This window comes from Penicillium arizonense, assembly GCF_001773325.1.
Source record: "Penicillium arizonense strain CBS 141311 chromosome Unknown PENARI_contig002, whole genome shotgun sequence".
Classification (NCBI taxonomy): domain Eukaryota; kingdom Fungi; phylum Ascomycota; class Eurotiomycetes; order Eurotiales; family Aspergillaceae; genus Penicillium; species Penicillium arizonense.
The window spans coordinates 514,805-542,672 of record NW_019173279.1 but is presented as its reverse complement, the minus strand read 5'-3'; the positions used below and the strand labels follow the sequence as shown (position 1 = coordinate 542,672).

General features: G+C 50.3%; 11 protein-coding genes across 11 annotated transcripts; 8 read left to right on the top strand and 3 right to left on the bottom strand.

Annotated features, from left to right (window-relative positions):
- Nucleotides 1-259: 259 nt before the first annotated feature.
- PENARI_c002G05926 (putative protein kinase) lies at nt 260-2,521 on the top strand (the record flags this gene model as incomplete). The annotated part of the gene is made up of 4 exons (XM_022627544.1): nt 260-335; nt 396-682; nt 733-2,276; nt 2,332-2,521. 4 exons carry the CDS (start codon nt 260-262, stop codon nt 2,519-2,521), a joined length of 2,097 nt encoding a protein of 698 aa, XP_022492694.1.
- A 1,150-nt stretch (nt 2,522-3,671) lies between these two features.
- Nucleotides 3,672-4,771, top strand: PENARI_c002G06882 (eukaryotic translation initiation factor 4E; the record flags this gene model as incomplete). Its single annotated transcript, XM_022627598.1, has 3 exons — nt 3,672-3,706; nt 3,773-4,528; nt 4,582-4,771. 3 exons carry the CDS (start codon nt 3,672-3,674, stop codon nt 4,769-4,771), a joined length of 981 nt encoding a protein of 326 aa, XP_022492321.1.
- A 416-nt stretch (nt 4,772-5,187) lies between these two features.
- On the top strand, nt 5,188-9,489 carry PENARI_c002G01272 (uncharacterized protein; the record flags this gene model as incomplete). Its single annotated transcript, XM_022627220.1, has 7 exons — nt 5,188-5,204; nt 5,254-5,644; nt 5,831-5,937; nt 6,005-6,100; nt 6,165-6,228; nt 6,287-7,404; nt 7,461-9,489. The coding sequence occupies 7 exons, from the start codon at nt 5,188-5,190 to the stop codon at nt 9,487-9,489; spliced, it is 3,822 nt and encodes a 1,273-aa protein (XP_022492767.1).
- Nucleotides 9,490-9,897: 408 nt separating this feature from the next.
- Nucleotides 9,898-10,578, bottom strand: PENARI_c002G01501 (gamma-glutamylcyclotransferase family protein; the record flags this gene model as incomplete). The annotated part of the gene is made up of 2 exons (XM_022627232.1): nt 9,898-10,496; nt 10,551-10,578. 2 exons carry the CDS (start codon nt 10,576-10,578, stop codon nt 9,898-9,900), a joined length of 627 nt encoding a protein of 208 aa, XP_022492334.1.
- Nucleotides 10,579-10,838: 260 nt separating this feature from the next.
- PENARI_c002G08325 (signal peptidase complex subunit SPC3) lies at nt 10,839-11,745 on the top strand (the record flags this gene model as incomplete). Its single annotated transcript, XM_022627716.1, has 2 exons — nt 10,839-10,984; nt 11,097-11,745. 2 exons carry the CDS (start codon nt 10,839-10,841, stop codon nt 11,743-11,745), a joined length of 795 nt encoding a protein of 264 aa, XP_022492552.1.
- A 278-nt stretch (nt 11,746-12,023) lies between these two features.
- On the bottom strand, nt 12,024-12,528 carry PENARI_c002G06922 (YqaE/Pmp3 family membrane protein; the record flags this gene model as incomplete). Its single annotated transcript, XM_022627604.1, has 3 exons — nt 12,024-12,213; nt 12,279-12,354; nt 12,480-12,528. The coding sequence occupies 3 exons, from the start codon at nt 12,526-12,528 to the stop codon at nt 12,024-12,026; spliced, it is 315 nt and encodes a 104-aa protein (XP_022492394.1).
- A 334-nt stretch (nt 12,529-12,862) lies between these two features.
- PENARI_c002G05693 (protein kinase PKP2) lies at nt 12,863-14,356 on the bottom strand (the record flags this gene model as incomplete). Its single annotated transcript, XM_022627535.1, has 4 exons — nt 12,863-13,654; nt 13,715-13,997; nt 14,055-14,174; nt 14,244-14,356. 4 exons carry the CDS (start codon nt 14,354-14,356, stop codon nt 12,863-12,865), a joined length of 1,308 nt encoding a protein of 435 aa, XP_022492980.1.
- A 759-nt stretch (nt 14,357-15,115) lies between these two features.
- PENARI_c002G08620 (ubiquitin-specific protease UBP15) lies at nt 15,116-19,058 on the top strand (the record flags this gene model as incomplete). Its single annotated transcript, XM_022627736.1, has 10 exons — nt 15,116-15,124; nt 15,175-15,295; nt 15,483-15,627; nt 15,693-15,850; nt 15,905-16,094; nt 16,146-16,254; nt 16,304-18,352; nt 18,411-18,716; nt 18,769-18,898; nt 18,949-19,058. The coding sequence occupies 10 exons, from the start codon at nt 15,116-15,118 to the stop codon at nt 19,056-19,058; spliced, it is 3,327 nt and encodes a 1,108-aa protein (XP_022492339.1).
- A 350-nt stretch (nt 19,059-19,408) lies between these two features.
- PENARI_c002G03001 (p24 family protein) lies at nt 19,409-20,325 on the top strand (the record flags this gene model as incomplete). The annotated part of the gene is made up of 4 exons (XM_022627338.1): nt 19,409-19,555; nt 19,661-19,849; nt 19,962-20,241; nt 20,315-20,325. 4 exons carry the CDS (start codon nt 19,409-19,411, stop codon nt 20,323-20,325), a joined length of 627 nt encoding a protein of 208 aa, XP_022492292.1.
- Nucleotides 20,326-24,675: 4,350 nt separating this feature from the next.
- Nucleotides 24,676-25,056, top strand: PENARI_c002G04091 (uncharacterized protein; the record flags this gene model as incomplete). The annotated part of the gene is made up of 1 exon (XM_022627418.1): nt 24,676-25,056. One exon carries the CDS (start codon nt 24,676-24,678, stop codon nt 25,054-25,056), a length of 381 nt encoding a protein of 126 aa, XP_022492702.1.
- Nucleotides 25,057-26,252: 1,196 nt separating this feature from the next.
- Nucleotides 26,253-26,576, top strand: PENARI_c002G11391 (uncharacterized protein; the record flags this gene model as incomplete). The annotated part of the gene is made up of 1 exon (XM_022627917.1): nt 26,253-26,576. The coding sequence occupies one exon, from the start codon at nt 26,253-26,255 to the stop codon at nt 26,574-26,576; it is 324 nt and encodes a 107-aa protein (XP_022492788.1).
- Nucleotides 26,577-27,868: the final 1,292 nt, after the last annotated feature.

Sequence of the window (27,868 nt, the reverse complement as noted above, 5' to 3'; positions counted from 1 at the left end):
ACATCAAGGCTTCTCTCTGAAATGAATGCTACCCGTCCAATTCAATCCATTCTGGACGACAGACCTAGGTCTCCATCTCCACCGCGTCCGATCCCGAGTTTTGACTCTGATAACTTTGGTGAGCCGCGAGATGCATTTTCAATGCATGGACCGCATGGACCAGATATGAGACACAAGCCATATCGTCGATCGTCCCGGCCACATCTTGATACTCGACCTTATGGAACATCCCCTCAACACCCGACGGCCGGCTCATACCATGGCTCCCCGCCACCAGGCTCGCCTTACTCTGGACGAGGTGGATGGAATGGCCCGCCGGCGTATTCTGGACCTGGGTGAGATGACACTCCACATCTTTCATTTATGTCCCTGAATTATTCTGACATTTCTCCCAGTCACGCCTCTCCTTATCGACAGGATAACTACTCACAGAACGGGCACGGGCATTATTCTCATAATCAAGGTCAATTCGGCAGCCCTGGGAACCATCACCCTCAGTCCCCGTATGGTGGATCTTACCGAGGTGGTCACTCTGGCGGTGGTCATCGGGGCAACTTCTCAAACCAAGGGCCCGACCGGCGATTTTCCGGCCCTGGCTCCCATCATTATCAATCTGGACATCCGCAGCGTGACGCAAAGGGGCATTTTAATAATTTGCAATGGACCGCTTCGGGGTCTCGAGGTCGTGGAGGACAACATAACCCTCACCCGGCGCATAGCCATGGCTCACAGACCCCCAATCGACCACGTTCCACCAATGACCCTCAATCCCCTCGGGGAGGCGAAAATGGGGATCATGTCCGATCTTCCAACAGAGATTACCATGATGATAATCAGGCACAGCCCGCACCGGAAAGCGAGAATGCCCCATCCATGCAACCGCCAACTGATGAGCCCAATACCTCGACTCCGAACAAAGGCGGGAAGTTCAGTTTTGCTTTCAAATCCAAGGCTGCACCTTCACCCGCGCCGAAACCTGTACCTGATCTTGCTCAGAGGATGCAAGTTCGCGAGCCGGCCCCTCGTGCACCCGAGCCACCACAGCCTCGCAATCGGCTGACCAACGGGCCACTGCCCAAGTTCAAACCGGAACCAAGGCATGATCGCCGTGACCGGGGTGGACGTGATCGTGGACGGGATCGCAGAGACTTCCGTGAACAACGAGATTTCCGTGACCCGCGAGACCGAAGAGATGATCGCCGGTTTGATCAACGCCGTGATAGACGGCCAGGTGATCGACCTCCTGGACCAGATCGTCGCCGTGAACCGTCTCCAGAGCCCGTGAGAGAGGCACCCAAGCAGAAACGAATCCTCACTCGCCCTAAACCTCCACCCACAATTCCTAAGGAGTTTGCCGATTCTGATTCTGTTTACTTCCGAAAGCCGGGCAATGAGTCTGTCATCGGTGCCGGTACCTATGGCAAAGTGTTCAAGGGAATCCATGTCTACACCCAGCGGCAGGTTGCGCTCAAGAAAATCCGAATGGAAGGTGAAAAAGACGGTTTCCCCGTCACAGCGGTGCGAGAGATAAAGTTGCTACAACATCTCAGAAATCACAACGTCGTCAACCTTCTCGAGGTTATGGTCGAAAAGAACGAATGTTTCATGGTCTTCGAATATTTGTCCCACGATCTAACTGGTCTCATCAACCACCCTACTTTCTCCCTCACACTCGCCCACAAGAAGGATCTTGCCAAACAGATGTTTGAAGGTCTGAATTACCTTCATCACCGTGGTGTCCTCCACCGAGATATCAAAGCTGCCAACATCCTGATCAGTAATCGAGGATTGTTGAAGTTTGCCGACTTTGGTCTGGCCCGATTCTTCTCCAAAAGTCGCCAACTCGACTACACCAACCGCGTCATTACCATCTGGTACCGTCCCCCTGAACTACTTCTTGGTGAGACCCGATACGGCCCAGCCGTGGATGTGTGGAGTGCTGCATGTGTCTGCATGGAGATGTTCACCAAGAAGGCTGTGTTCCCCGGCGAAGGTGGCGAACTGAGCCAGATGGACAAGCTCTACAATCTTTTGGGTACTCCCACGAAGACCGAATGGCCAGATCTCGTGGAGATGCCATGGTTCCACCTCATGCGACCAGCCGAACGCAAGAAGCGCGTTTTCGAGGATGTTTACCGTGATGTGCTGACATCTGGTGCCATGGACCTTATCTCTTCCGTCTTCCGCTATGATCCCGCTCAACGGCCTAGTGCCGAAGATGTCCTCAAACATCCCTACTTCGTATCGGAGGAACCAACCCCTCACCCACCGATTGAGTACGTATCCCCAATCCACATGCCTTGTTGATACACCTACTAACCTCATTTTCAGATTGGAGCATGTTGAAGGAGACTGGCACGAGTTTGAATCCAAGGCCCTCCGCAAGGAAGCTCGACGCGTGGAATACCAGAACCAAAAGGACCGCGACAAGCGCAAGGCCGAAGCTTCGGTGACGAGCAGTGATCGGGATCCCAAGCGCACGAGGCAAGATACAAGTGGCCATGGCTCGTCGCACGGGTGACGAGTGATATCTTTTTTAATGTTTCCTTCTTTGCTTTTGAACTGCATCGGACCTGGCAGGTGGAATGGTTTGCATTTATGTTTACGGGATTCACTATTCGGGACTTGGGCTTGCTTGTTACTTATTGCCCATTGAGCATAAACCTTCAAATTAAAATTTACTTTATTTATATTCATTTCAAAGGGTGTACTGCTAGAGTAGGTGGGTGGTGGATGGTGGATGGTAGATGGTAGATGGTACGGGTGGCATCAGTAGGGGCTGAAGTGACAGAACCTAAACACACTGACAGGGTTGTTTTGACTGTGGAGAATCCTACGTAAGCTGCATGACTGGTTAGTCTAATTCTTCCAATTGACAACAGCTACTGCATAGCATATTCCGGACAATCAGACTTTGCCTGTTTACCGCACGCTCAACCAGCCCAGGCCATCAGGCCAGGTGTAAAAAGGCGGTTGAGACCTCGGATTACCAGAGAGCTCGAGTTTTTCTTCATATAACAGAGACATCGGATTGGACTATCTGCACACGTACTGGAATAAAAACAAAGAAATAACATAGTCAAGAAATGTGCCGTCAATCAGGTCATCAACGCTTCATGGGTAGCTATAAAGCCCTCGTGATGATGGTTTTAGATGCGATTCATTTGATCTCGACACACACATCGGAAACGCCAGAGCTGTAAAAGGATGAGTCGCCAGCGTTGATTTGAGTTGGTGGTCTTGGAGAAGAAAAGAAGAAAAAGAAGAAAATCGCGCGAAGAAAAAGGGAAAAAAGGAAAAAAGACGGTGCGGGCACTGCAGGCGAAAGCGGCTGTGATTGGGTGGAAGCTGCCCAGGTCGAGTCTCCGATTCAGCGACACTTTTCCCTCTTTGCACTCATCTGAACTACATACCTACACTCGATACCCTGTCTATTTTTCTCCTCTCTCCTTTTCCTATTCCCTATCTTTACTCAATACCACCTTCACGCATTCATACCCGTTTCTCCCTCCGCCGAATTCCTGCGCAGAATCATCCGAGCCTAAACCCTACCACCCTACGTCACTAAGATCATAGCGCGGGCGTCTCATCTTTGTGTAACGGATATATCGGACTCTCTTCTCTCCCCCTGATGACCGCTCGTGTCTCGGGCAGACTTCTCACCCGCCGCGATGGATAATGCAAACCTGTGGACCCGTCGGGCAAAGTAAGTGCCCCTCCTCCGGCTGGGGGAACATGGTCACTGACCAAGCTTCTTCTCTTCCACCCTCAGTTCCTCAAAGTTGTCACTTTCAATGTCCGGTACGGAAGGCAAAGACGGTGGCGCTCGGGTTGAAATGCCCCGCGCATCGAAACGCTTCGGGCCGGACAGCTCGCATGGTCGCTCGAATCCCTTTAACGCAATATCCCCGCTATCCGGCGGTGTCTCCTCGCCATCCACCAATGCCTCCTCCGCCTTCGGTCTCGGATCTGGCGCATTCGCCTCATTCGGTGCTCCCAAGACTCCCGGTGGCTCTGAGTTGAAAACACCCGGAGAACGCCGGGAGGTCTTGGATCATGACGAAGCTCTACGACAAAAGGTTTTTGACGGCTCTGTCTCTGCTCCTGGTGAGCACCCCCTCAAGTCGACGTGGATCGTCTGGTACCGCCCTCCTACTCCCAAATACTCCGACTACGAGAAGTCCACCGTCCCGCTTGCTTCCATATCCTCGGTAGAGAGTTTCTGGGCAGTCTATTCTCACCTTAAGCGCCCATCTCTTCTTCCAACTGTTTCCGACTACCATATCTTTAAGAAGGGTATCCGTCCTGTTTGGGAGGATGAGGCCAATAAGCGGGGTGGCAAGTGGATCGTGCGTTTTAAGAAGGGTGTGTCTGACCGCTACTGGGAGGATTTACTTTTGGCCATGGTTGGTGATCAGTTCGCGGAGGCTGGAGACGAAGTCTGCGGCGCCGTGCTGAGCGTTCGGGGCGGCGAAGATGTGTTGAGTGTCTGGACAAGAATTGACGGTGGGCGCAACATCAAGATCAGGTATGATTTGCTGTTTTACAAAGTCCCAACTACCATATCTAACGTTCATGTAGAGAAACGATCAAGCGCCTCCTAGCATTCCCCGCAGACACCAACATCATCTGGAAGAGCCACGATGACAGCATTGCACAGCGCTCAGCAATCGATCAGGCCCGCCAAGAAAAAGCTACCGCTCCCACTCACCATGAACGGCGGCGCACAGGCACTGACGATTCCGACAAAGTCAAGGCTATGGCCCTGTGAATGGATCTGAGATCCCAGCCTGGCCTTGGGCCCTGTATAGTAAACCCGAAAAAAAAACCTTCATTCACGAATCATTGGGACGCGTTTGGGTCTTAGGGGCGGTGGGGCATCGAGGCGAACTCAGCGGTTTGATTTGATTTATGTCTTGAGTGAACTCATCTGTGATATGCTTCTTCTTTTTGTTTTGCCGAGCTTATGCGTGATGTTTCCCTTTTTGTATGCAACATGATGCAGCGTCAGCTGCTAATGCTTTTCTCACCGGAGAGTAACCTATATTTCCCTATTTGTTCCTTGTAAGCGTCATGGTGCGATATCTCCCTTTTTTAGGGAGCTGAACTTGCCTTGGTTGTAGTTCATCCAGCGCCGGCGAGGTACCGGCCCAGCCCAATCGCCATTTCAGCATAAAGCATGTCACAATGAACGATCCCTCGTCGTATACGAAGTAACTATACTTCGGGTCCGATATTAACTTAACTATAAAGTTGGCGCCTGAATCCTCAGGCGTTGAGAAATTCTCACCGCCCTGGCCATGACGATGCGGCATGCTTTGGTCCCAGCAATGGAGAAAGAAAAAAGAAAGATAACGGGATTACTCAACTGGCATGGAATCTGTGCGACGCAGACTGCCATGATCCTGCGGCTGTCTTGATGCCTTGGTTTGAAAGCCTGTCCGACTTCGTCACTGCTCTGTCGCCGCGCCGACAGCCCCAAGATCAACGGTCTGCAGTCCAGCGTGGACCAACCACGACCCCTCCTCCTCGCACTCGACGTGCCCAACTCTCTCGCAACCCCTTCAATTCCGGATCCGACGACGACACCTATCCCAGTGAAGTGACCGCCGGCGGGGACGTTCCTCCCTCTACACATCCAGAGGTGCGTATCTACCCGTCTCGCCGATGTTTGCTTTTGCAACAGGTTTCCTTTTGATACGCGAACCAAAGCCGAAGCACTGCGCCGCGCCACGCCGGTCACTTTTCTCCTTTCAGCGCGGCTCGTGTCGCTTATCATTCGTGTTCTTGACTTGCCTCGTCTATCTTGAAACTAATCCAATATACGCAGGCGCTTCATAGTTATGTCGATACATTCCCCTCTCAATCTGGATCCCCAATTGCACGCGAACGACTTCGCGAGCGGAATTCGCAGCCTTTTCTAGCGCTCGGCACCTGGTTAGATCATGCTCCCCATGCCACACCCCGCCGCCAGGCAAAGACTTACAAAACTACCCTTCCCCAGGCTGGGCCAGTCGCCGCAGATGGTGAACAAGGATAAGCGGGCCAATTCCCAAGATCGAAAAGATGAGGTCCGCTTATTGGGAGGGACGTACACCAGGTATGTTATGCGATTGAACGTTATGCGAATTGGAATATTGTTGCTGACAGGTGGTTTTTGAAAGGGACGCTCAGAACGGGGTTAAGATCACACCTGGGCAAACGTTACCGAAGAACAAAAAGCCGGGGGTGAGTTTCTACGAATTTATTTATGGGTGTGGCCTTTTGTCTGATGTGTTACTCGCAGGCTAGCTTCGGGTTCTCCCCTATGGACCATATCTCGCGCTCGCACAATGGACGAACGAGTGGACCTGTCCGCGCCCAAGGGAAATCAAATAAGCAGAATTCGACCGCAAAGCAATCCTCTCATCTGGATGATGCATTTGAGGAATCTAATCGACCGAATAAGAGGCGACGACAAAGTGACCCGATTGATCTTGTAAATGATGATATGAGCGCAACGGACTCGATCAGAAATCGCTCACCTCGTACTTCACCACTCGCTCCCTCCAAGTCCAAAGACAAGTATCGTGCAATGGAGATCGACGAGTTCAGAGACACAGAGAATATGTTGTCGCGCAGTCCTCGTCGCGCTCGAGATGCTCGCGGCTCTTCTCGGGTATCTCAAATTGAAAGCTTCTCGAAAATTGCCACGCAGCAACGCCGCAGTCGGTCTGACGTCCTGAATTCCCTATCTAAAGCCAATGGTGATCCAGATCGGGCCTCGAGGTCCCTTCTGCTGAACGGGATTGAAGGTTCAACGAAGCCTGCCGGTGACCGATCCACGATTTCTTCTGAGACAGCTCGTCGATCTGACCCTGAAAGTCCGGACGAACTTCAAGGTGATGTTACGACTCAGCCATTGCCCAAGTCCTGGGCGACCATTATTAACTACACCCACGCACGCAAAAACGAAGACCGGGTTGAAACTCCTCGTCGGAAACGCTCACCCACCGACATTCGATCTACTGACTTCACCGGATCACCACAGCAAGGTCCGAAGCGGACTAAGCGCTCTCACAAGAACGCTGATATTCGCATTCCGTTGCAAGTGTCCTTTTTTCGAATTGGACCATTTACCAAATCATGCACGAAAGAAGAGACTGCTACTTTACATATGGGACCAGATGGACTTTATATCTCCGGATATTTACTTGACAGTGGTAGCGACATACAGATTCTTTTCAGACATGTTCGTCAAGTCTTTTCTGGCGAGGACCCAAGCCGAAAAGTTAGAATCAAGCTTTCGCAGGGTTCTACCGGGGCTGGCCAAATATTAGACATCGAGTTTTCGACTAAACCCCAGAAGACTGCTTTGATCACAAGGTTGCAGGTCGCCAATGTTACTGTCCTTGAAAGAGACATGTATGTTTTAATGTTCGAGGCTTATTCTCAAGGTTCATCTGTTAACATGCAAATAGGAAATGGATGGACAAGGCGTTTGCAAGACATGAAAAGGATGTGGCACAGTGTGGCACCCCGTCCAAGAACACTGTTTTCGATGATCACACGGAAGATCCTGCTCCTGTGCCTAAGGTGACCTCAACCCCACGACGAAAGATCTCAGACTTTTTGCAGGATGCAAATGGCGAGTTTGGGGATGAGTCGTTACTTGAAGAGAAGCGTGATAGCAAGCCATCTTCGAAATGGACGGATGGCAATATCGAGTCCAGAAATAAGTCGGAAGACAAGAAAGATTGCCCTGATACCGACGCCGACGCCGGAGTCGAGATTCCCGTGAGACCTTTCAAGGCTATCAATGACCCACCCGAACGAGAGACTCGATCTTCGGCACGTCGTGCGCCGAAAAAGAACGACCAACATGATGGCGAAGACTCCGGCAAAGAAGCTGCGTATCTCAAAAATGATACCGGCCGCGACAAGTGGAAGAAATCTTTGGTTTATCCCCGAAACGGGAAGAAGAAAGCTGAGGTCAACCTTGATGACCGTGACCGACTTCTTCCAGACGAGTTCTTGAACGACAACCTTATCGCATTCTATATGCGTTTCATTCAGGATCATCTTGAGCGTACCAACAAGAAGGCGGCCGAGCGGATCTACTTTTTCAATTCTTACTTCTTTGCAACCCTCACAAACACTGCTCGAGGTGAGCGCGGAGTCAACTACGGTGGTGTGGAGAAGTGGACTCGCGCTGTTGATCTTTTCACGTATGACTATGTTGTCGTTCCCATTAATGAGAACGCTCATTGGTATGTTGCTATCATTTGCAACTTGCCAAGTTTGGCTCTCGAGTCTGCGGACCCTGCGGAGCCGGCCCAACCACCTGCAAACAGCAAGGAATCTCCCAAGCCCCATAATGAGGTGGAAGAAATACGCGAAACTCCTGAACCGGAACAGGCATCCGAAGCTACCTCTGACGAATCATCTAAATCGGCGTCTAAGAGACGTTCGAAGGAAAGTGAAACCCGGAAGTCGTTTTCTTTCCTTTCGATTGGGAACAAGTCAGAGGACCAGCAATCTGCCGAAGACTCTTGGCCGGAACCCGACGAAGCTCCTACTGCTCCAGTCACAAAGTTCTTCACTCCTCCGCCTCAGAAGCTCACCATTGATCAGACTAGAGCAACCAAATCAGCGAGCAAGCCCGAGAAGAAAACACGGAAAGGACCCAGGTTGAGTCCCAGCCAGACCTCCATTATCACATTCGATTCTCTCGGCATCGGCCGCAGCACTACTGTTAGAATGCTCAAAGACTACATCTGCCGCGAAGCAACGGCTAAGCGTGGCGTGGAAATCGATACGAAGACAATCAAGGGCATGTGCGCACGTCAAATCCCTCTTCAGCCAAACTTTTCCGACTGCGGCCTTTACCTGCTTGCCTATTTGGAGAAGTTTGTCCAGAACCCTGATGACTTCATCACAAAAACACTCCAGCGTGATATGGATTCTCATCTCGACTTCCCTCCTTTGGGCTCGGGTCTCCTACGCCGGCGCCTTCGCGATTTCCTCGATGAGCTTTACGACGAACAGAGACAAGCCAACAAATACAAGGCCGAACCTGCGCAGGTCATGGCGGATCGACAGCCAATCTCTTTCCTGCTAGGCCCTCCTCTAGCAGCTCAAGAGAAGACTGAAAAAGAGGAGGAGATCCCCGAGTCACAGCTTCAACAGCAGCCCAAGAAACCAAAGGACTTTGTAACCGTGGAAGTCAAACCCCGTACAACCCGAAAGACAGAAGACCAGGAGAGCGAAGACTCAAGTCTGGACCAGGTTGAGATGGTCCCTCTCACAAGATCAGCCCCCAAACCAGCAACTCCCATCAAACACCTCAAACCCCCAAAGGAGCGAAGTGCCCGCTCTTCGCCTGCTAATGAAGAACCGGTCATTCAAGTCCCTGATAGCCAAGAAGAACATCAAGTTCCAGGCACACCCCCACGAACGTCAGTGGAACGGGTACGACGGAGTCCACGGGGTCCTTCGCGCAAGGGATGAATGTTTTCATTTCCCATTTCTTGTCTAATAGGGTCTTTTATTGAATACATTTTTTCGGCCGAGTACAGACTTCGGTCATTTAGCATATGCATATGCATTCACGCTTTTTCTTTCTTTTTCTTTTTCTGATTTGGTTTTAGCATTAATACCGGGTTCGTCGTGGTATTTCAGTTGTTGGCGTTTGTTAAGGCTCCTTCACTTGAGATTTCGGTTTCGGTTTTAACTGTTGTTTGAGTGGAAGGCATGAGATACCACAGTCTGCATTGAAATACATTTCATGTTCACGGGTATTTTCAAGTTCGAGTTCGAGCCCCAGTTCCGGTTCTAGTTCTAGTTCTAGTCTGAGCTATCTTGCAAATACCCCCAAAATCCCATTCATTCTCCAGCAACCCCCATTCCATAACGTCTCTACCACTCACTCTCGTCCGCCCCAACCCACCAAGCCATCCTCTCCTTCTTAAACGTCTCAAAATCCCACTCGGCCTCTTCAAGCCGAGTCGTCCCACCAATCCACTCATATGTCATAGCATCCACTTCCTCGCCTTCAGTCGTAGACGTATTCTCGGCACTAGCCGCATCCAAAACATCCTTCAAATGCTCTTCGCCACCATCGTTGAGAGTATCTCTTGCCTCTCCGGCCTCTGCGTGCTTGACCGTGCGCAAGGTCCGCACGGTGACTTTTCTATGTGTATACTCTGATCCTTCGAATTTGTCGAGGCGGTGGATATCACCTTCTGTTAGGCCTGTCACGAGGATTCCTAGAACTGTGTTGTGGGTTGATGTTGGAGCTGCAGATGATGCTGATGAAGCTGATGGAGTTGATGGCTTGTTGTCTGACTCTGTACCGGTCACCGGTACTATCCCTGGGTAATCGGCAAACCGCACGCGATGGCGTCGGTAGCCGTATAGGATTGCGGGTTGGAAGCTTAGCATGGCTTTTTGCCAGGGCTCTGGGTTTGCTTGGCCGTGGATTACTCGATAGAGGACTTGTGGGGCCATTAGGGTCCCTGGCGAGCTTGGTGTTGGTTCGAATAGCTTTATTCTGGGTTATTGGGTCTTACCATAGAAGAAGAGGGTGTTGTCTCCCATTTTGACAGGTGAGGGGTGAGGGTTGCGCTGGGTTGTCGGGATGTGTGATTGATGAGATGGGACTCTTTGGAGAAGAGAAGATGATAAATCGGTGAGATGAAGGGATAGAAAAGAGAAAGAGAAAGAGAAGCGAAAAACATATATACAAGCGAGAGAGAGAGATAGAGAGAAGAAGCAGTGACGGTATAGATATAGTCCCTTATCGATAAGGACAAACAGGCCCAGCTGGCTTCATCCGCCCTTCTCTTCCTCCATCAACAATGCATTCCTCCTTGAACCGCGTACAGTCCGTCTTCGGATTCTTTACCACTGTCGCACTGGTGGTGAGTGCACTGGCCGCAGTGTCAGTGCTGCTCTTCCCAGCAGATGCCGCCACGGCCTCAGTACAGCTGAAGAACGTACAAGTGTAAGTTCGCGACTCGGCCCCCAACCGACCCTCTCTACACGTATACACATCGGTACTATTAGAAACGGGAAGAAGAAGTCCAATTTACTAACCTCCAATTCCCAAACAACAGCGTCAAAGGCAGACCACACTACTACTCCACCAAACGCGAAGAATATGCCCAGCTCCGGTTCGACCTAGACGCAGACCTAAGTCCCCTCTTCAACTGGAACACAAAACAACTCTTCGTCTACGTCTATGCCAGCTACTCCTCCTCCGACAAACCAAACTCGCAAGTCCGCAACTCCGAAGCCATAATCTGGGACACGATCATTGAGGCCGCGCCCTCGCCCTATTCCTGGGATATCCTGAAAGACGAAATCCTTGCCCGCGTGCCAGAATCAATCACTCCTTCGGCGGCGGCTGCTAAGCGGCGCATTAAGAAGCGCGCTGGTGCTGGGAAGTCTACTTCTAAGACCGCGGCTGCTAAGAATAAGAAGAAGAATGATGAGCCGGTGACGCCTGGTCTTCTTCGGTTACGGGGTCAGAAGGGCAAGTATCAGATTAGTGATATTACGGGGAGACTTGCTGAGCGTCAGAATGTGACGTTACATGTTGGGTGGAATGTTCAGCCTTGGGTTGGGGCTTTGTGGTGGGCTCCTAACACTGGGGCTGTGCCGCGTACCGCTGGGACTATTATTTCCAGTGAGGCTTTTGATTTCCCCGAGTTGAAGGGGAATAAGAAGGCTGCTGCTGAGGCCAAGGTGAAGGAGAGTCCATAGGTGTATGGTGTATGGTGTATGGTCTTCTTTGGTAATGTTTGGCCGTGACCCAGTCATCTATTACATTTCGAGTAAGATACGAGGATATAGAATCGAGCCATTAAGAATTGGATTTAGTCCTTGTTATTTCATTGCTTGCACGAGAAGAAGAGTCAATCCCGAGAAACAAGGGCGGACGCTATGAAGAGACCTGACAATAACTATTCGCTGAGAATGTTCAAAAAGAGCGGTTTCGTTGTCGAGAGAGCTCAACAACGGGTCTCGGGTGATTGCAGAAATCACATAGTACCGTAGCCCCTATCGGCAGGAGCATGTGTCGGGGAATGCGCATGATGACCTCCGTTTTGGATGCGAGTAGAGTAGACACCAGGGGCTGGTCGTTGGGCGGTCCGAGTTAGGGGATCGCGGTTGCGGCGGTCGTAGTAGACGTATTCTAGGTAGAAGGCATGGATGTGACCGGGGAAGTAGCTGTCAGAAGTCACCGATTAGTTTTTAAATCTGGCCGGTTTGAGTTCGTTTAATAATGGACTCACCCGAGGATAGTGAGGAGGACGTTGATCCAGAAGTCGACGCCGCAGCCTGAGATGAGGAAAACTCCCAGGGGAGGAACTGGTGGTTGTTAGTTCTGGTTCTTGTCATTTCTGGGGTGGAGGCCGGCAAGAGAATTGACCATAACGTGTCTTTTTTGAGGGGTAATTCCAGGCAGAAACACAAAGTAGTCTCAGACCACTTACTGAATAATGTGATGACGATCAAACAGAGCATCGAGCAAGTGCCTGCCATGGTGGTGGTTGTAGGTTCGGTATATTGTTGAGATTTGGGGGATCGCTTGACCTGGGTAGTAGCCAGAAAACTGAGGAAGAGGATTGCGAAGAGGAGAAGGAAGATATAAATAGGATGCTGTCATCGGCAGGGGAGTTAATGCGTTTCATGGTCGTCCAACTCGTGTAGGGCTGAAAGTTGGCTGAGGCATTTCATTCGCTGCCCAAACGTCGATCGGGGATGCTGACGTCATTCCGGGTTGTGGCGTATGTGGCGGTGCAGGTACAGGATACACAGGGCAGTACAGAGTACATAGATAGGCAAGTACTAGAGGTACTGGGACTCCTTGTCCACATCATACCGCATCAATTGCCGCTCGAGTGGTAACTTGCTCGTTCTTGTTGCCAAGCTTTGAGATCTGCAGGAAGGCATCCACACCGTACCCCTCCAGACTATGCAGCTCTAGACTGCCCGCCCAGTACTCAGCATACACCCGACTCATAGGCAAACCCATGCCCAGACGGAGATTGGGCGGCCGTGACGTCAGGGTGTCCAGGGATCCTTCGTGGTATGATTCCCGGTCGGCCTGTTTGCGCTCGTGTGACACCTGCAGCTCCTGCATTGTAGCCGCCATTGCAGGGACTTGGCCGAGGTTTTCCAGCCGGGACTGGGTGCGAGGCCCCTTGCTGAACGACCAAAGATATGGGAGGATCTCTCGTGGGATTCCGCCTCCCTGGTCTGAGATGCGCATTATTACATGCTGCGGAGTCTCGCACACGAGCACTTCGATGGGAGGCGGGGGTTGTGATGAATGCTGATATTTCTCCATGACTGCTTGCACGGAGTTGCGGAGAAGCTCTCCGATGATATATTCCAGATGACTGAGGATGTACGGGAAAGTGGCGTCCACATGGCCTTGGACGGTGATGGCAGGTATCTGAGTCGACTCCGTGCTCTTGCGCATCAGCTCTTGTGCAACCCTTCCACATCGTTCGACCACCTCCTTCGCTTTGCACTTGAGGAACACTTCTCCCACGAAATCGGCGTTCATATCGGTTCGATCGTGTGAATCAGGGAAATGCCATGGTGAGTTGAACGTCTCGGTCAGAGCTAGGTGCTGCTCAGCGATGACTCGACGGGAGATTCTCTATCATGATCCAATCGTGTCAGTTCAATAGCAGCTCGAGCCAGGATCATATGCACATACCGCTCGCAGAAGCGTGTTCATCAACCTATCCATCTCATCTGCGGGGGCGAGATTGCGGCACTCCAATACGCCCATAGCTAGGTTGGGAATCGCGACCAAATGCTCCTTGAGCATTCCCCGAAGGATATCACAGAAACGATCATTATCTTCGAGGCTGCGAATTTCAGGCACTACCCGAACCGTCTCAAACGCTTTGTAGTACAATTCATACACGAGGGTGAGATGCGGGTTGGCAACCACCACATAGGGCAGCTGTTGGATATCTCGCAGGCGATGCGCAAGGCTGTTCCGCCACCCAGTTAGCTCCCACATATCTCCTCTGGTGTTTCCCACGACATACCGAGTTGGTAGCTCCGTCCGCACGTAGTTCGCCGAGCTAATGAGGCGCGGTTCGGTCAAGGTACGACCAAAAAAGGTCAACTGTCGCAGACTGATAGGGCGAATAGCTCGCTCAGCCCACCTATTCAAACATACAGCGTCAGCATTACTCCAGGGATACGTTTCCGAGAAGGTCTTGAGTCATGCGTACTCATCGACAGCAGAAACTGGCCGCCAGGGTGGCGGGCTGTGGGCTCCTGAGTAGCATCGTATTGGTAGAGACTGGAGTACATTCCAGCTCCGAGCTGAGTAACTCGACCGCATTGTGCTCCATGCAAAAGAGTATCTCCAAGTGTTCTATCGCATCTCCAGATTTTGGGGTCTCGGGCGGTGAGGCATTCTCTGCATGTGACGTGCCACACTGGGGATCTTTGGGGCATTTCTGCTTGTTTGTTTGGATTCTTATATTCTTTATATTTGTGAGCTCACACGTTACATCTTACTGTTTAGTGGTATTTATTCACTTGACCGTGGAGAGTAATCCTAGGGCTACTGCTATTAGCCTCGGATCAAGAGCTGCACAAGGTTGAGCTAGCCGATGAGGATCTGAGGGGGCTGGTATTTGCAGAGGATCCAAACGCACAAGTGATATTATAGTCTTGCCTATGGGCTTGGCTATAGCTAGGCATGTACTAGGAGATCAGGATTAGGGCTTTATATACCCCCATACCTTGATTTGAAAGGGTCCACTGATACTCGCAACATCCCCAAGACATCTAACTCGCCTAGGTTACTACTTACACACCTGTTTACTGTAGAAATAGAGTAATTGTAAAGTCACCATATAAGATAAATATAGAAATACTACAAACAACCTTGCAATCGAGCTCTTTTGCTCTCTTTGTATAAGAACGAAGGTCCACTGATACTGCCGAGTCCTCGCTCCGCCACCGTTAGCTCCGGCTCTTATTAGTTCTGCAGGTTCAGCATCCTCCACCACTCTGTACTATTCTTCCTTTCTTCTTTACTTTCTCCTAAAAATCCTCGTATTCAAGCCGACTGGTCGGGAAGCCGCTTTCCGCGATGGAAAACGTGAGCGACCGTGCCCCTCAGTGTCGTCATTGCGCTAACCCTGCCAACAGCTCGCGGAGAACGACATGCTTGTCGACGACTATGAGCAGTATCCCGCCGAAAAGACCGATGTCGTCGTCGTGTCTCGGTCTGCCTCCGACGAGCCCGACTCGACGCCAACTGCCGATGACCGTACGTTCTTTGTTGCTTCCCCTTCCCAGCCAAAGCAGACAAACATAAGCGAGTGTGTCTAGGTTGGGACACAAAGCGACCGAGGGGCGCCCAGATGAGGTCCCTCCGTCACACTTCTCTCGCTCTGTTTGTTTGGTTACACTGTAAATCGACATGGTAGCTAACCAAGAGCCTCCGATGGAAATAGATGCGGCGATGATGGCCCGGGTCCTCCCCAAGAACACCGATCTCGAAACGCAAGATGAAGCTTATAATACATGGCGTCTATCCGATTGGCGGAAGATGGAGAAGAAGTCTCACGGCCCGGTCTTCCAGTGTGGTGGCTCGCCTTGGTGGGTGCTTGAAATCTCTTGGCCGGAGAGGCTCTATACCGACATTGGCTCTGACTCGTGAATAGGCGCATTCTGTTCTTCCCTTACGGTAACCACGCCGAACATGCCTCGTTCTACCTCGAACATGCGTGGGAGGGAGAGCCCCCGGAGGGCTGGTACGCCTGTGTGCAATTCGCTCTTGTTCTCTCGAACGTGAACGATCCTTCGATTTACGTGCATCACGGTAAGAAGTTTGAGTCTTGGAGAAATTGAGTAGCAAGATTAATATAAACTTTAGTTGCAACCCACCGTTTCACCGCCGAGGAAGGTGACTGGGGTTTCACCCGATTCTACGATCTCCGAAGTCTGTTTGCCGATGCGTGGGAAGGCAAATCTGTCCCGCTGGTCCAGGACGACGAGGCCAATGTCACAGCCTACGTCCGAGTGGTGAAAGATCCCACGGGTGTTTTGTGGCATAGTTTCCAGAAGTGCGTTTTTTTCCAGAATCTCGGCAATACAAGAGGCTCACCTTTTCTTAGTTATGACTCGAAGAAGGAGACTGGAATGGTTGGTTTGAGAAACCAGGGAGCTACCTGCTATCTCAACTCACTTTTGCAGTCGCTTTACTTCACAAACGCTTTCCGCAAGGTAAGAAAACTAGTCTGGAATGCGCTTGATGAGTCTGACCAATATCTAGGCTGTTTATCAAATACCGACTGATCAGGAAGCTTCGCGGGAGAACAGCGCCTGGGCGCTTCAGAGATTGTTCTATAACTTGCAGACCAGCGACACTGCAGTCTCGACTACCGAGCTCACAGCGTCTTTCGGTTGGCAATCTAGCCAGATCTTTGAACAGCAGGATGTACAGGAGCTCTCGCGAAAGCTCATGGAGCGATTGGAGCACAAGATGAAGGGCACTGTAGCCGAGAAGGTTCTGCCAGATCTGTTCGTGGGAAAAACAAAAACATATATCTCCTGCATTAACGTTGACTACGAGTCTTCTCGCGTGGAGGATTTCTGGGACATTCAGCTTAACGTTCGAGGCAACAAGACCCTAGACGACAGTTTCAGAGATTACATCCAGGTCGAGACTCTTGAGGGAGAGAACAAGTACGACGCCGGGCAGCCGTATGGTCTGCAAGACGCCAAGAAGGGCGTCATTTTCGAGAGCTTCCCTCCAGTTTTGCACCTTCACCTCAAACGTTTCGAGTACGACCTCAACTTGGATATGATGGCCAAGGTCAACGATCTTCACACATTCCCCATGGAATTTGATGCCGCTCCTTATCTTTCCGAGGGTGCTGACAGGTCGGAGTCTTGGGTTTACCAATTGCACGGAGTCCTCGTTCACAGTGGTAACCTGGATGCCGGGCATTACTATGCCTTCATCAAGCCCAGCAAGGATGGCCACTGGTACCGCTTCGATGATGACCGAGTCAACCGCGCTACTGACAAGGAAGTCCTGGATGAGAACTACGGCGACTCCCAGCAGCGCACGAACGGAGCGACTGGAGGCCGGTCTGCCATTCGCACAAACAACGCTTACATGCTGGTCTACGTTCGAAAGACGAGACAGGATGACGTTTTCTTCCCGGTCACAAAGGATGATGTGCCCGATCACATTGAAAAGCGTCTATCCGAGGACCGAGTGGAGATGGCGCGTCGCAAGAAGGAGAGGGAAGAGGCGCATCTTTACATGAACGTCGGTGTTTTGACTGACGACACGTTCAAATCACACCACGGTTTTGATCTGACCAGCCCAGACTTGCCCGCGGAGGACCCAGCAGTTCCTAAGCAGTACCGCACTCTTCGAGCCAAGAAAGTGAAGGAATTTGCACAAGAAATTGCTGAGGAACGGGGTATCAAGCCGGAATCAATTCGATTCTGGGTAATGGTCAACCGCCAAAACAAAACCACCCGGCCTGATCAGGTAATCCGTGATCAAGAAGTGACTCTTGAAGAGGCGTATAACAAATTCGGCACCAAGGGCAATCTCTTCCGGTTGTGGATGGAGGTGGCGTCGTCTCCTGCCGATGAAAAAGCGTGGTCCGACAGCGAATCGATCCTTATTTTCCTGAAGAACTTTGATGTGGTGACCCAAACTTTGTCTGGTGTGGGATCTGTCTATGTCCGCAAGAGCCAAAAAGTGATCGAACTTGCCTCGACGATTCTTTCCAGGATGAATTGGCCGGCCGGTACCGATTTCTTGCTCTTTGAAGAGATCAAACACAACATGATCGACCTCATGAAGCCCAAGCCGACTTTCCAGCAATCCGAGATTCAAGATGGCGACATCATCACTTTCCAGCGCACAGTGAAGGAGTCAGATCTGCCTCCTACGGCACTATACACGGATGCTCGCCAGTTCTACGATTACTTGCTGAACCGCATGGATGTCACATTCGCCCCAATCAAGGCCAATGAAGGTGACGAGTTCACTTTGACTCTCAGCCGCAAGATGACCTACGATCAATTCTCCAAGAAGGTTGCCGAGCACCTCAAGGTGGAGCCTACACATCTGCGGTTCGCCCCCGTCATGGCCAGCACTGGCAAGGCCAAGCCTTTCTTCAAGCGGACCATCAACCAGAATCTGTCTCAAATCCTCAATGGTCAATACGGTGCTTATGGTTACACCATGCACCGCGCAGATGCTTTATACTACGAGGTTCTCGATATGGCCCTGAGTGATTATGAGAGCAAGAAATTGCTCAAGGTGACATGGCTCCCTGATGGAGTTACCAAAGAGGTTCGTTCTATCCTTTCGCAGCTAGGCCTGTGCCGACCTGTGACTAACATGAGAATAGGAAAATGTCGAGGTTTTGGTTTCTCGCAGCGGCACTGTGTCCGATCTCCTAGCTGCCCTGCAGCAAAAGTTGGACCTCGGTGACGAGGCGATCCGCGTCGCTGAAACTCACGGTGGAAAACAGTACAAGGAGCTTCGGGATGACCAGAATATTTCAGCCATCAATGACTACGCCACGCTGTGCGCTGAGAAGATCCCGGCCGAGGAATTGAACCTCGAGCCGGAGGACCGGGTTATCAGCGTGTTCAGCTTCGACCGCGAGCCGAACCGCACACACGGCATTCCCTTCAAGTTTGTTGTCAAGCCGGTATGTTCTTCGTTCGTTTTAATTAACCAGCCAGAATACTGACCAGGAACAGGGCGAACTCTTCGCCGAGACAAAGAAACGGCTTTCTGCCCGGACGCAGATCAAGGGCAAGAACTTCGAGAAGATCAAGTTCGCTGTTGTTCCCCGGGCGTCATTCTCAAATGCGAAATATCTCGAAGATGGTGAGTCACTATACTTCTCAATCTCATGCATTAATACTAACATCTTCCAGGCGATATCCTGTCAGACGTCGCAAGCGGCCCCGATGACTTCCTGGGTCTTGACCACGCCAACAAGAGCCGGAGCTTCTGGGGCAAAAGTGAAGGGTTCTTCATTCGGTAAAGAAGTCATTATTCCATACTTTCTTCATGGCGCTGGGGTTTACGAGTTGGGGGAGGGCTGAAAGCTGCGATCCGGTACATGAGCAGCAACGGTCTGATGTGATGATCATGTCTCTTTCCTTTGTCTTTGCGTAAGCTTTTATGTAGCCAGCCCACGTAGAAGACAATACAGTCTATATGATGTCTCTGAGTTCGGTTACTCATGTGTAATATGTGTACAGTACCTACAGCAGACCGATGTATGCGGAAGTTTGTTTGGCTGCAAACAAAACAAACACCGGAAGTCAAAGCTGGCCAGAACCTCCTGACGCGAATGTCAACCCTCCGCCATCACCAAATAATTCTGTCACAATGCGGTTTGCTCTCTTCGCCGGCTTGGCGTCCCTCGTCTCCTCCGTGACTGCCACTGCCCTCACCTACAAGCTCGAGGCGAATGAGAAAGCATGCTTCTTCACCAACGTTGACCAGAGCAACGCCAAGGTGGCATTCTACTTTGCTGTACGTCCAATTGGCTTTCCGACAATATTGCGTTTATCCCGAGTGTCCTCTTCAATGGACTAGGCATTCATCATGGAGACTGCCCGCTAACATTGTACGCGGCAGGTCCAATCCGGCGGATCCTTCGATGTCGACTACACCGTCACCGCACCGGGCGGCAAGATCGTCCTAGACGGAACAAAGGAGCGCCAGGGTGATTTCGTCTTCACTGCCCAGAGTGTTGGCGAGTACACCTTTTGCTTCAACAACGAGATGTCGACTTTCGCCGAGAAGATGGTCGATTTCGAGATTGCGGTATGCCACAATCCCCATCCCCACAACAAACCAGTCCCTTCGACAGTCTTCGAGTCTATGTAACAGAGGAAATGGAAATAAGTCAGCAGATACTAATCCATCGCAAATCCAGGTCGAGAATGAACAGCGCGCCCAACTGCCCTCCCGCCAAGGCGCCAGCCCCGAACAAACCACCAGCCTGGAGGAATCCATCTACAAGCTCTCCGCTCAGCTGTCAACCGTCTCCCGCAACCAGAAGTACTTCCGCACACGCGAGAACCGTAATTTTAGTACCGTGCGGAGTACCGAGCGCCGTATCTTCAACTTCAGCGTTATTGAGTCTTTGATGATGGTTTCCATGGCGGCGTTGCAGGTCTTTGTTGTGCGCTTCTTCTTCCAGGGTGCCCGGAAAGGTATGTTCATTTCCTATTCAGTTGGTTTCCAGTCAGGGATATGGATAAAGGGTTCGTAATAACATCTCTTTAGGTTACGTGTGATGTGAGCATGAGTAATAATATGATGCATTTACTACAATTATGTCTGGCGTGTTGGCCTTGTGTCTTTTTCCTTTTCCCATCTCTGCAATCTATTAGGTGTCTTTGTCCGTTTGGACTAGAAAACAGGAAATTATACTCGATATGACATCTACTTTCCCGACTTTCCCTTTGCTATCGATCTTCTGGGTCTGCCCTGCTTGTTATTGGCAGGAGGCCGCCCCCGAGGGCTGTGTCGGAGGACGAACAACGTACTGTAGTTGACATCGAGACAGGTTGATCAAGGGTTGGATCGAGGGTTGATCGATGCAGGCTGGTTGTGGTAGCTATGCATTTCCTTGCTGTGGAGTTAGTGTGAGTGGAGCCACTTACTGACAAGCATCTTGACAGACAACAATCAGTCGACGCTAGATCTCGGGAACAGGTGTATCTGAGGGACTGGGGATGCTCAATGCTCATTCTTGCCAGAAACAGGTTTCGGCAGGATGGTAGATGATGGGAGCTCTCCGGTTGGAGGATGGCATGGTCTATATCTGAGTCGAGACCGAGTATCCAGGGCGACGGCTCCCTGCCTATGGACAAGACCGGTTTCTTGCGTCAAATCAACTTGTCTTCTGCGGAGATGTTAGTGTCTCCTGAGTCTGTCCACCGTGAGAGCAGTCGTGGGATACTTGATGCTCAATGCTCGCAGGGATAGAACCGGTTTGTGTTCGAAAGAAAGTCACCGACGAGGAGGCGGAACAGTCCATCCCCGAGTCGAGACCGAAGAACCAGGTTGAAATGGTTGGGATACCGAGGAGAAAAGCGGGTTCCTTGCGTCAAATTGTCGTTGTGCCCTTCAGATACGATGCCAGTCCCTCGCCGATGTCCCCTGATTCTGACTGCCATGATACACGTGCACTCACCGTAGTTTGATGCTGGAGACCAACGAGCGGGAATGTTAGATATTCGCAAGGAAAGGAACGGAACCGGTTTATTCGAGGGGATTCCCCAGCGAGGCAAGCAGGCGAGAGAATCCACCTCCAGGTCGAGACCAAAGAGCCAGACCAGAATGGTCGACATACCGATACGAAAAAGCAGGTTTCCTACGTCACGTCGATGTTGTCCTCTCCAACAATGATCACTACCTCATCAATTTGTCCATTGTGATACCTGCGCCTTCACGGCCGTTGGATACTAATGACCAACAAGCGGGGACAGGCGATGCTAGCAAGAATTGACCGTTTGTGTCCGAGAAATTCTCCGACGAGGAGGCGAGAATGTCCATCGATGAGTCGAGACCGAAGAATCGAGTCGAGAGGAGGTAGAGAAGGTGAGGTGTCGATGTAACGGCGGATTACTGGCGTCAGGTCGGCCCTGTCGTCCAGATGTGATCAAATATGATGCCTGAGGGTTGCAAGCGTGAGTAGCGTATGTCTTGAAAAATCAGTGAACTCTAGTGCATTGATTGCTGAGACGATCAATCCGTCGAGACCGATATCTGATTCAAAAACAGGTTTTTTTGGCTGGTCAGGTACTCTGGACGACATTCGGGAGCCATCCGGCCCCTGGCTCAGTTGCTGGGAAAACACGAGCAGCCTGTGACACGAAACTGTGCTAGCGAGTATAGTACGGTACTTTTTGCTTCAATTTTCGGGGTGTTCAATCTCTACCGGTGATCTCATATGCTATCCGAAAAGGCAGTGATATCATCTAATATGGGATGAGAGACCAGCCTCAAAGTGATAAAATGTGTTGATCGGCACGCATTTTGCCTTTTGGGCATTCTGGCGTTTCTCATAAGCAAAAGGGGCATGCTAGTGGTGGTCCATTTCCACACGTAACCGAGATATAGTGAAGAAAGTGGGCTGTTCTAAGGACTAAGATTGGTCAATACGCTAAAGTATAGACAACACAGGCACGTTGAGGTGTCTCGTGTCTCGTGTCTTTGTCTGATGGAACTTCGGGTATGCAGTTGATCAGCTCTATGCTGTCATCTCATCTTTGTGATCAGACCCTACATGGTATGGTTCAAGCCCCATCGGCTCCACAAGTTCCTTTCTACTTACGACATAGTACAGAATTGCGCCGACTTTGATATCACATGGCATCATAGTCTCCATTTTGCAATCTGTTCAATACGAGAGTATACAGACTGCAGCGGATAACCCTTAGCATATGACGAAACAGTTCACTGATGCTGTTCTAGACCCCAGCTGGGATATACGGGTTCCTCCCGATGACCCAAGAGAAAGTTCTCTCAAAAATAGGGAAAATTAGTTAGCGGATGGATGATATCCCGGAGATTTCTCTGACGTGGTTGTGTTTCCCCACGGATGAGACATCCCTTGTGTCACAGCTAATACGGATCTCAACTGCTATCGTAATTGGTAGCTCCCGATCTCCATATTGATATGGTAATGGGTATCTCGAGACCATCGCAGTCATGCCGATCGGCAATTCGCCTCCCCCGCTGGCCATCAACCTCCATCCAGGGATTTGGGATGGCAAATGATCTTCCCAGACCCCGTTCTATGCAAACACCGCTGTCACTCGCACGCTGCATCCTACTGGTTCTTCCGACCAATTGGTTGTTTCCGCTGGATCACTGGCTTTGGGACCGGCTTTGGGTTGAAGCTTGCATACATTGTACTCCATAGTGAGGATTGTGATCTCAACTGCCATGTGGCACGTTGCTGCTGAAATGTTAATATACTGTCCCATGATATCAAATCTCATCTAATGTACCTCGTTACACATGCATGAGTATCACTATAATAGACTAATCCAATATGCGAAGTATATCGGCAGTATACTGAAGGCGGTGTCTGTCTTCGGCGCTAAGAGGCAAATCCCTCCATGGATTGCCCACTCTCTGCTGTCTTTTCCGCAGTTGAATGAGAGCCGTCCCTAGTATACGGTAACCTCCACTATGACTGTCTCCACTGTTTTGTACTGTTTTGTATAGGTCTCTTAGCTTTCTTTCGCTCATGGGGCTCAAGCTCCATCTCGGCAAGTCCCACTTTTGATAGCATTCATCAAATCAATTTGAGGTTGTTTTGATTTCTTCGGTATTCATATTCGGGGTCATGGTCCCGATGAAGCGACAGAGCATCAACTGCTCGGGCCGCCCCTATGCCTGGAGGGTATGACGTCGCAGGCTCCATTCGTGAGCCTCACGCAACGTTCTTGCGCCACAGGCGCTGGACTGCGTCACATTTCATGCAAACCTCATATCTACAATGCACGTCAAGTCGACTACTGTACGTGTATTTGATTTGGACGGATCGAGACCTCTATATCCCCGCGGAAGAACAGTGTGTTTTCCACTGATTCGGCCCCAATTCACCGAGGATGTCCGCATTATTTCCGTTTAGCCAAAGAGAAAGTTTCTGCAATGCAGAATGCGCCGCACTGATCGAAAGCAAAGACCATGATAGTCATCAATTGTGAATTATTGGGAAACGTCAGGGCGAAGATCTGCAGGGGACCAGACTTCAATGATGCCGATCCCAGTACGCCTCCGACACTCAGTGGTCCATCTGCATTCCCCAGTGACCTCATCGGTGCATTCTGACCCATCCACCGGTGGGCCTGGCTCGAGATATCGCCGGGTGTTCACCAGTCTCCATGAGCATGTGGAGCTGGACTATTTCATAACGTTCGCTGATGATGGTATACCCCCACAGGCCGTCGAGAGTCACCTTTACCGATCTCTAAGGGCTGGGGGAAGCCCGATTCTCTTATGATGTAGGGGTATTATCCCCTTTCAGCCAATGATGTCACCATACTCCGCTCGCTGTAATCGGTGGAGTTCTCTATTCGAATTTCCCATGGATGCGTTCAGGAGAAATTAAGCAGCCTATAGACGTATCAGAGGTCCTACACAGCTGCCTTTCGCTCCTTCGATCAACCGATGAGATTTCATCCTCCCTTGTGGAACCGCCATGTCTTATATATAACCCTTGCTCGCAAATTGGCTTCGGATTTAACCCATCTCTTTCTTTGTCTCCTCTGATTCGCCCCCATATCACACACACTTTACAGTATTCTGGTCCGTACCGTTGAATATTCAGGTCAACCTTAGCCAACCGTGATCATTCTTCTTCACATCTTCCTCTATCTTCAGTCAAGTCACTTGACAAAACCAAGAATACAACGGTGAGCATGCTATTTGCACCTGAAACATTAGGAGTGTGGGTTTTGTCAACGATGCGCCCATAAAAACCTTTTCGCACCCCGCGATCGCCCTCTGTCGGCCTCGTCTTTGCATTACTCGGAATCCACGTCACCGGCGGCGCATGCTGTTAACACAGTGCCTAGCCCCTGCGAGCAACTTATGCTGATTCTATGATTTATTAGACATTTCCCACCATGAATCAAGCTCAGATGCAGCGCACTGAAAACATCAACACGTTTAACTCTGGCTCGGGTGGAGTGGACAATCCGTCCAACGAGACCATGATCGACTCTTACCAGCCTCTGGACCCTGCCGGCGCTTCGCTGGGCGACTATAACCGGTCCATGCTGCAGTACACTCAGCGCCAGATGTCCACCTTTGTTGACATCGATGACTCTCACCGCAGCAAAGGATCTAGCAGCCGCAGTAGTCAGAGCAGCGGCCAAAGTGGTCGCAGTAGTACCTCCGGACTCGCTCGCCAGGCCAATGGACCTCCAACATCTGTCAAACATGCTGCTCACATCGCTGAGAACAAGGTCTCTGGCCGCGACATGGCTGCCAATTCCGAATTTTAGGTCTGCGCCAGACTAAGGTATTTACTTATCCATTGTTCACAGTTTTGAACATTGCTAACTATTATCTAGCCTCATCACAATATTCTCTGAAGTTTTTTGGATGCCCCATTGACGAGGGTGGTTCATTAGAACCATCGACTGGCTGTGTTTCCGTCAATATTCCCTGCCAGGCACTGATTTCTACGGAGTTTATGAAAGTCGCACGGGAGAGCGTGCGCTTGAACGATGAAGCGAATTCCCGGGTTTGATATTGTTGTCCCCAGCGCCAGTCGGGGATCTGCAAATTGTCAATTCCCTTTGCCCATGCCCCCTTCCCTTTTTGCCCACTTTCACCTTGCATAGCTTTTTTTTCTGGATGCCTATTGATCCCCGCCCAGCGTTCTACCTCCGATTCATTCTATGATCGGAGCCTAGTCGCACATGGTTTATTGCGAGCGTGCATTAACCCTAGGACCCTGGTCGTGAATCATTGCTTCCATTCCCCCATTCCCCCATTCCACCCCCACAGACCCAACACCACGCTGATAGAGTCAAGACTCACTGGTATGGCTCTGTGCTCTCTTCTCTTCTTGTCATTCACTTGGCTTTGTCATTTATGACTGTGTCGGTGTCCCTTGTCGGACTTGTGATCAGTCAAAACAGATATTTCATTCACACCCTCAGCCCCCGGGGCGTGGGTGTACGATCAAATCTTTCTTTTTGCCTGCTATTACGCCTTGAAGAAATACTGGCTAGTACACGACTATATTTGTGCCCTTGGCAGTGAGCGAGCGATTTCTTCTTTCTGTTTTTGTTCTTCGTTTCTGCTTTTGTGATACTCCCTTTGATAGACCAGCACAATTCCTGAGTCGAGGGCACTGGCTGTTCCTCGGGAGAAAATACCCTTGTTACGATGTGATATCCCCTTGTTTCGATCAAATCATGCTGGCCATTCATGACCTGTACAATTACGAGCGATATATTTGGAGTATTTGCTTTTCTTTTCTCTTCTTTTTCTTTTTCTTTTCCCTTTTCCTTTTCCTTTTCCTTTTCCTTGATCTGCGCACGCTCGCTACGCCGTAGATCGTAGCTTCCTGGGACATTTACCATTAATATCTATATATATAAAGTGATAAACGTAATTTATACATAAACACACCTTGAAGTGAAGCTCATGTGCCTGTTGTTGAAACAACATATCATTTGATGTCCCCCCAATGTACCATATTAGTGCAACCACCGCCCTTCCCAACACGGCCAACCACCTCCAAAAATTCAATCCCGCCTCTCTCTCGCGTCTCAAGACAGTTGACACCCTCGCGTCCGAAATCCAAGGAACATACAGCTGCAACTGGGCTGGTGAAATTCTCGAGAATCCGCCCCCAGACACAACCCACAGCTACGTCTCAGCGACCATCACAGTCCCAACCCCAACACTGACCGACGCAACCACATACCAAGCAGCATCGGCATGGGTCGGCATTGATGTGAGCACGTACTCAGCTGCTATATTGCAACTGGGGTTGATTTTATATGGTTGATGAGGAGCCATATACAGATGCATGGTATAAGTGGTACCCGAACCCTTCCGTGTATTATGATGAGTTTGTGGTAAACCCCGGAGATGTGATTGTTGTCTCGATCAGCGTTACGGTGCGTGCGGCATATGCTGACGAGGTTCAATATGGGCTGGAGAATGCTACGTTCTAGGAGTTGGTGCAAGATGAGGTGGTAACGGCTGGTATTGTTATTGTGAGTGAGGAAGAAATAGTTGTTACGCGTTCCTGACAGCAACCGGTTGAGGATTTGGGTTATCTTATTGTATAATTTGGGAAGCACTATATGTACAGATTTGTCTTGGGGTATCTACCTATAAGCACTGGAAGGCCTGAAAGAAGATACATATATGCAGAGGCCAAGCCCTTGCCTAGGTTGCTATACGGTATGAGAATATGTATAGGACGGCTACCTTTCGATGATTATTGAATATATCCATATATACAAGGAGTTCGCCTGCTCCAGCCTGACTTCAACATTCGATATATTTCTACACACATGTTAGTTTAAATTTACACCAAAGATACCGAAAATATTATCCCGCCTGTACTTGCAAGGTGAACTTTCCTACTTAATATGTATCTATTGATTCGACACCTTTCTTACATTGAATGCTAGTACTATAGTAATTAGGTCAGGAAAAACGGAATACATCAATTATCCCTGATTTCTGGCGCCGAAACCTAATGCGTTGATCTTCAATTTAGAGTTTAGTTGTCGTGAAGTAAGTCAAAGTTCCAACGTATTACTTCTTATATAGTCCTGCCATTTATATAGACAGCAATGCTATCGACGAGTGAAATCCGACATCGGAAAATACTCTATTCTCTGCAATAGAACTCTCTCCGTCGCCATGCATATACCATAGTACCATGCGGCGTGCGCGATGAGTTCGATCGTTGAGGGTGACACAGCGTTGGAAAGCCCAGCACTGATAAGCGTGTTTTTATGGGGATGTGGTGCACTGAGTAAGGATGAATGCGCTCCCTGATCACAGTTTTGATGTTCAATGGATGTGAAGGCATTGCAATAACTCTTTGTTGATCCTCATAGCCCGGGGAAATTGGTCTATCGTATCTCCCTGGTGCGAGGAGGTACCGCCAGACAACATGAGGCACTTATTGATCACCCATGACTATTGAGCTCTACGACAACACTATGACTCTTTTCTGTGAACTAAGTTATACTCGGTTGGCTTCCTATAATTATGTCGCCAAGATGAACATCTCTGGCTTGGAGAATTCGCGTCCCTGGCACCCCTTGCATACCTTCGGAG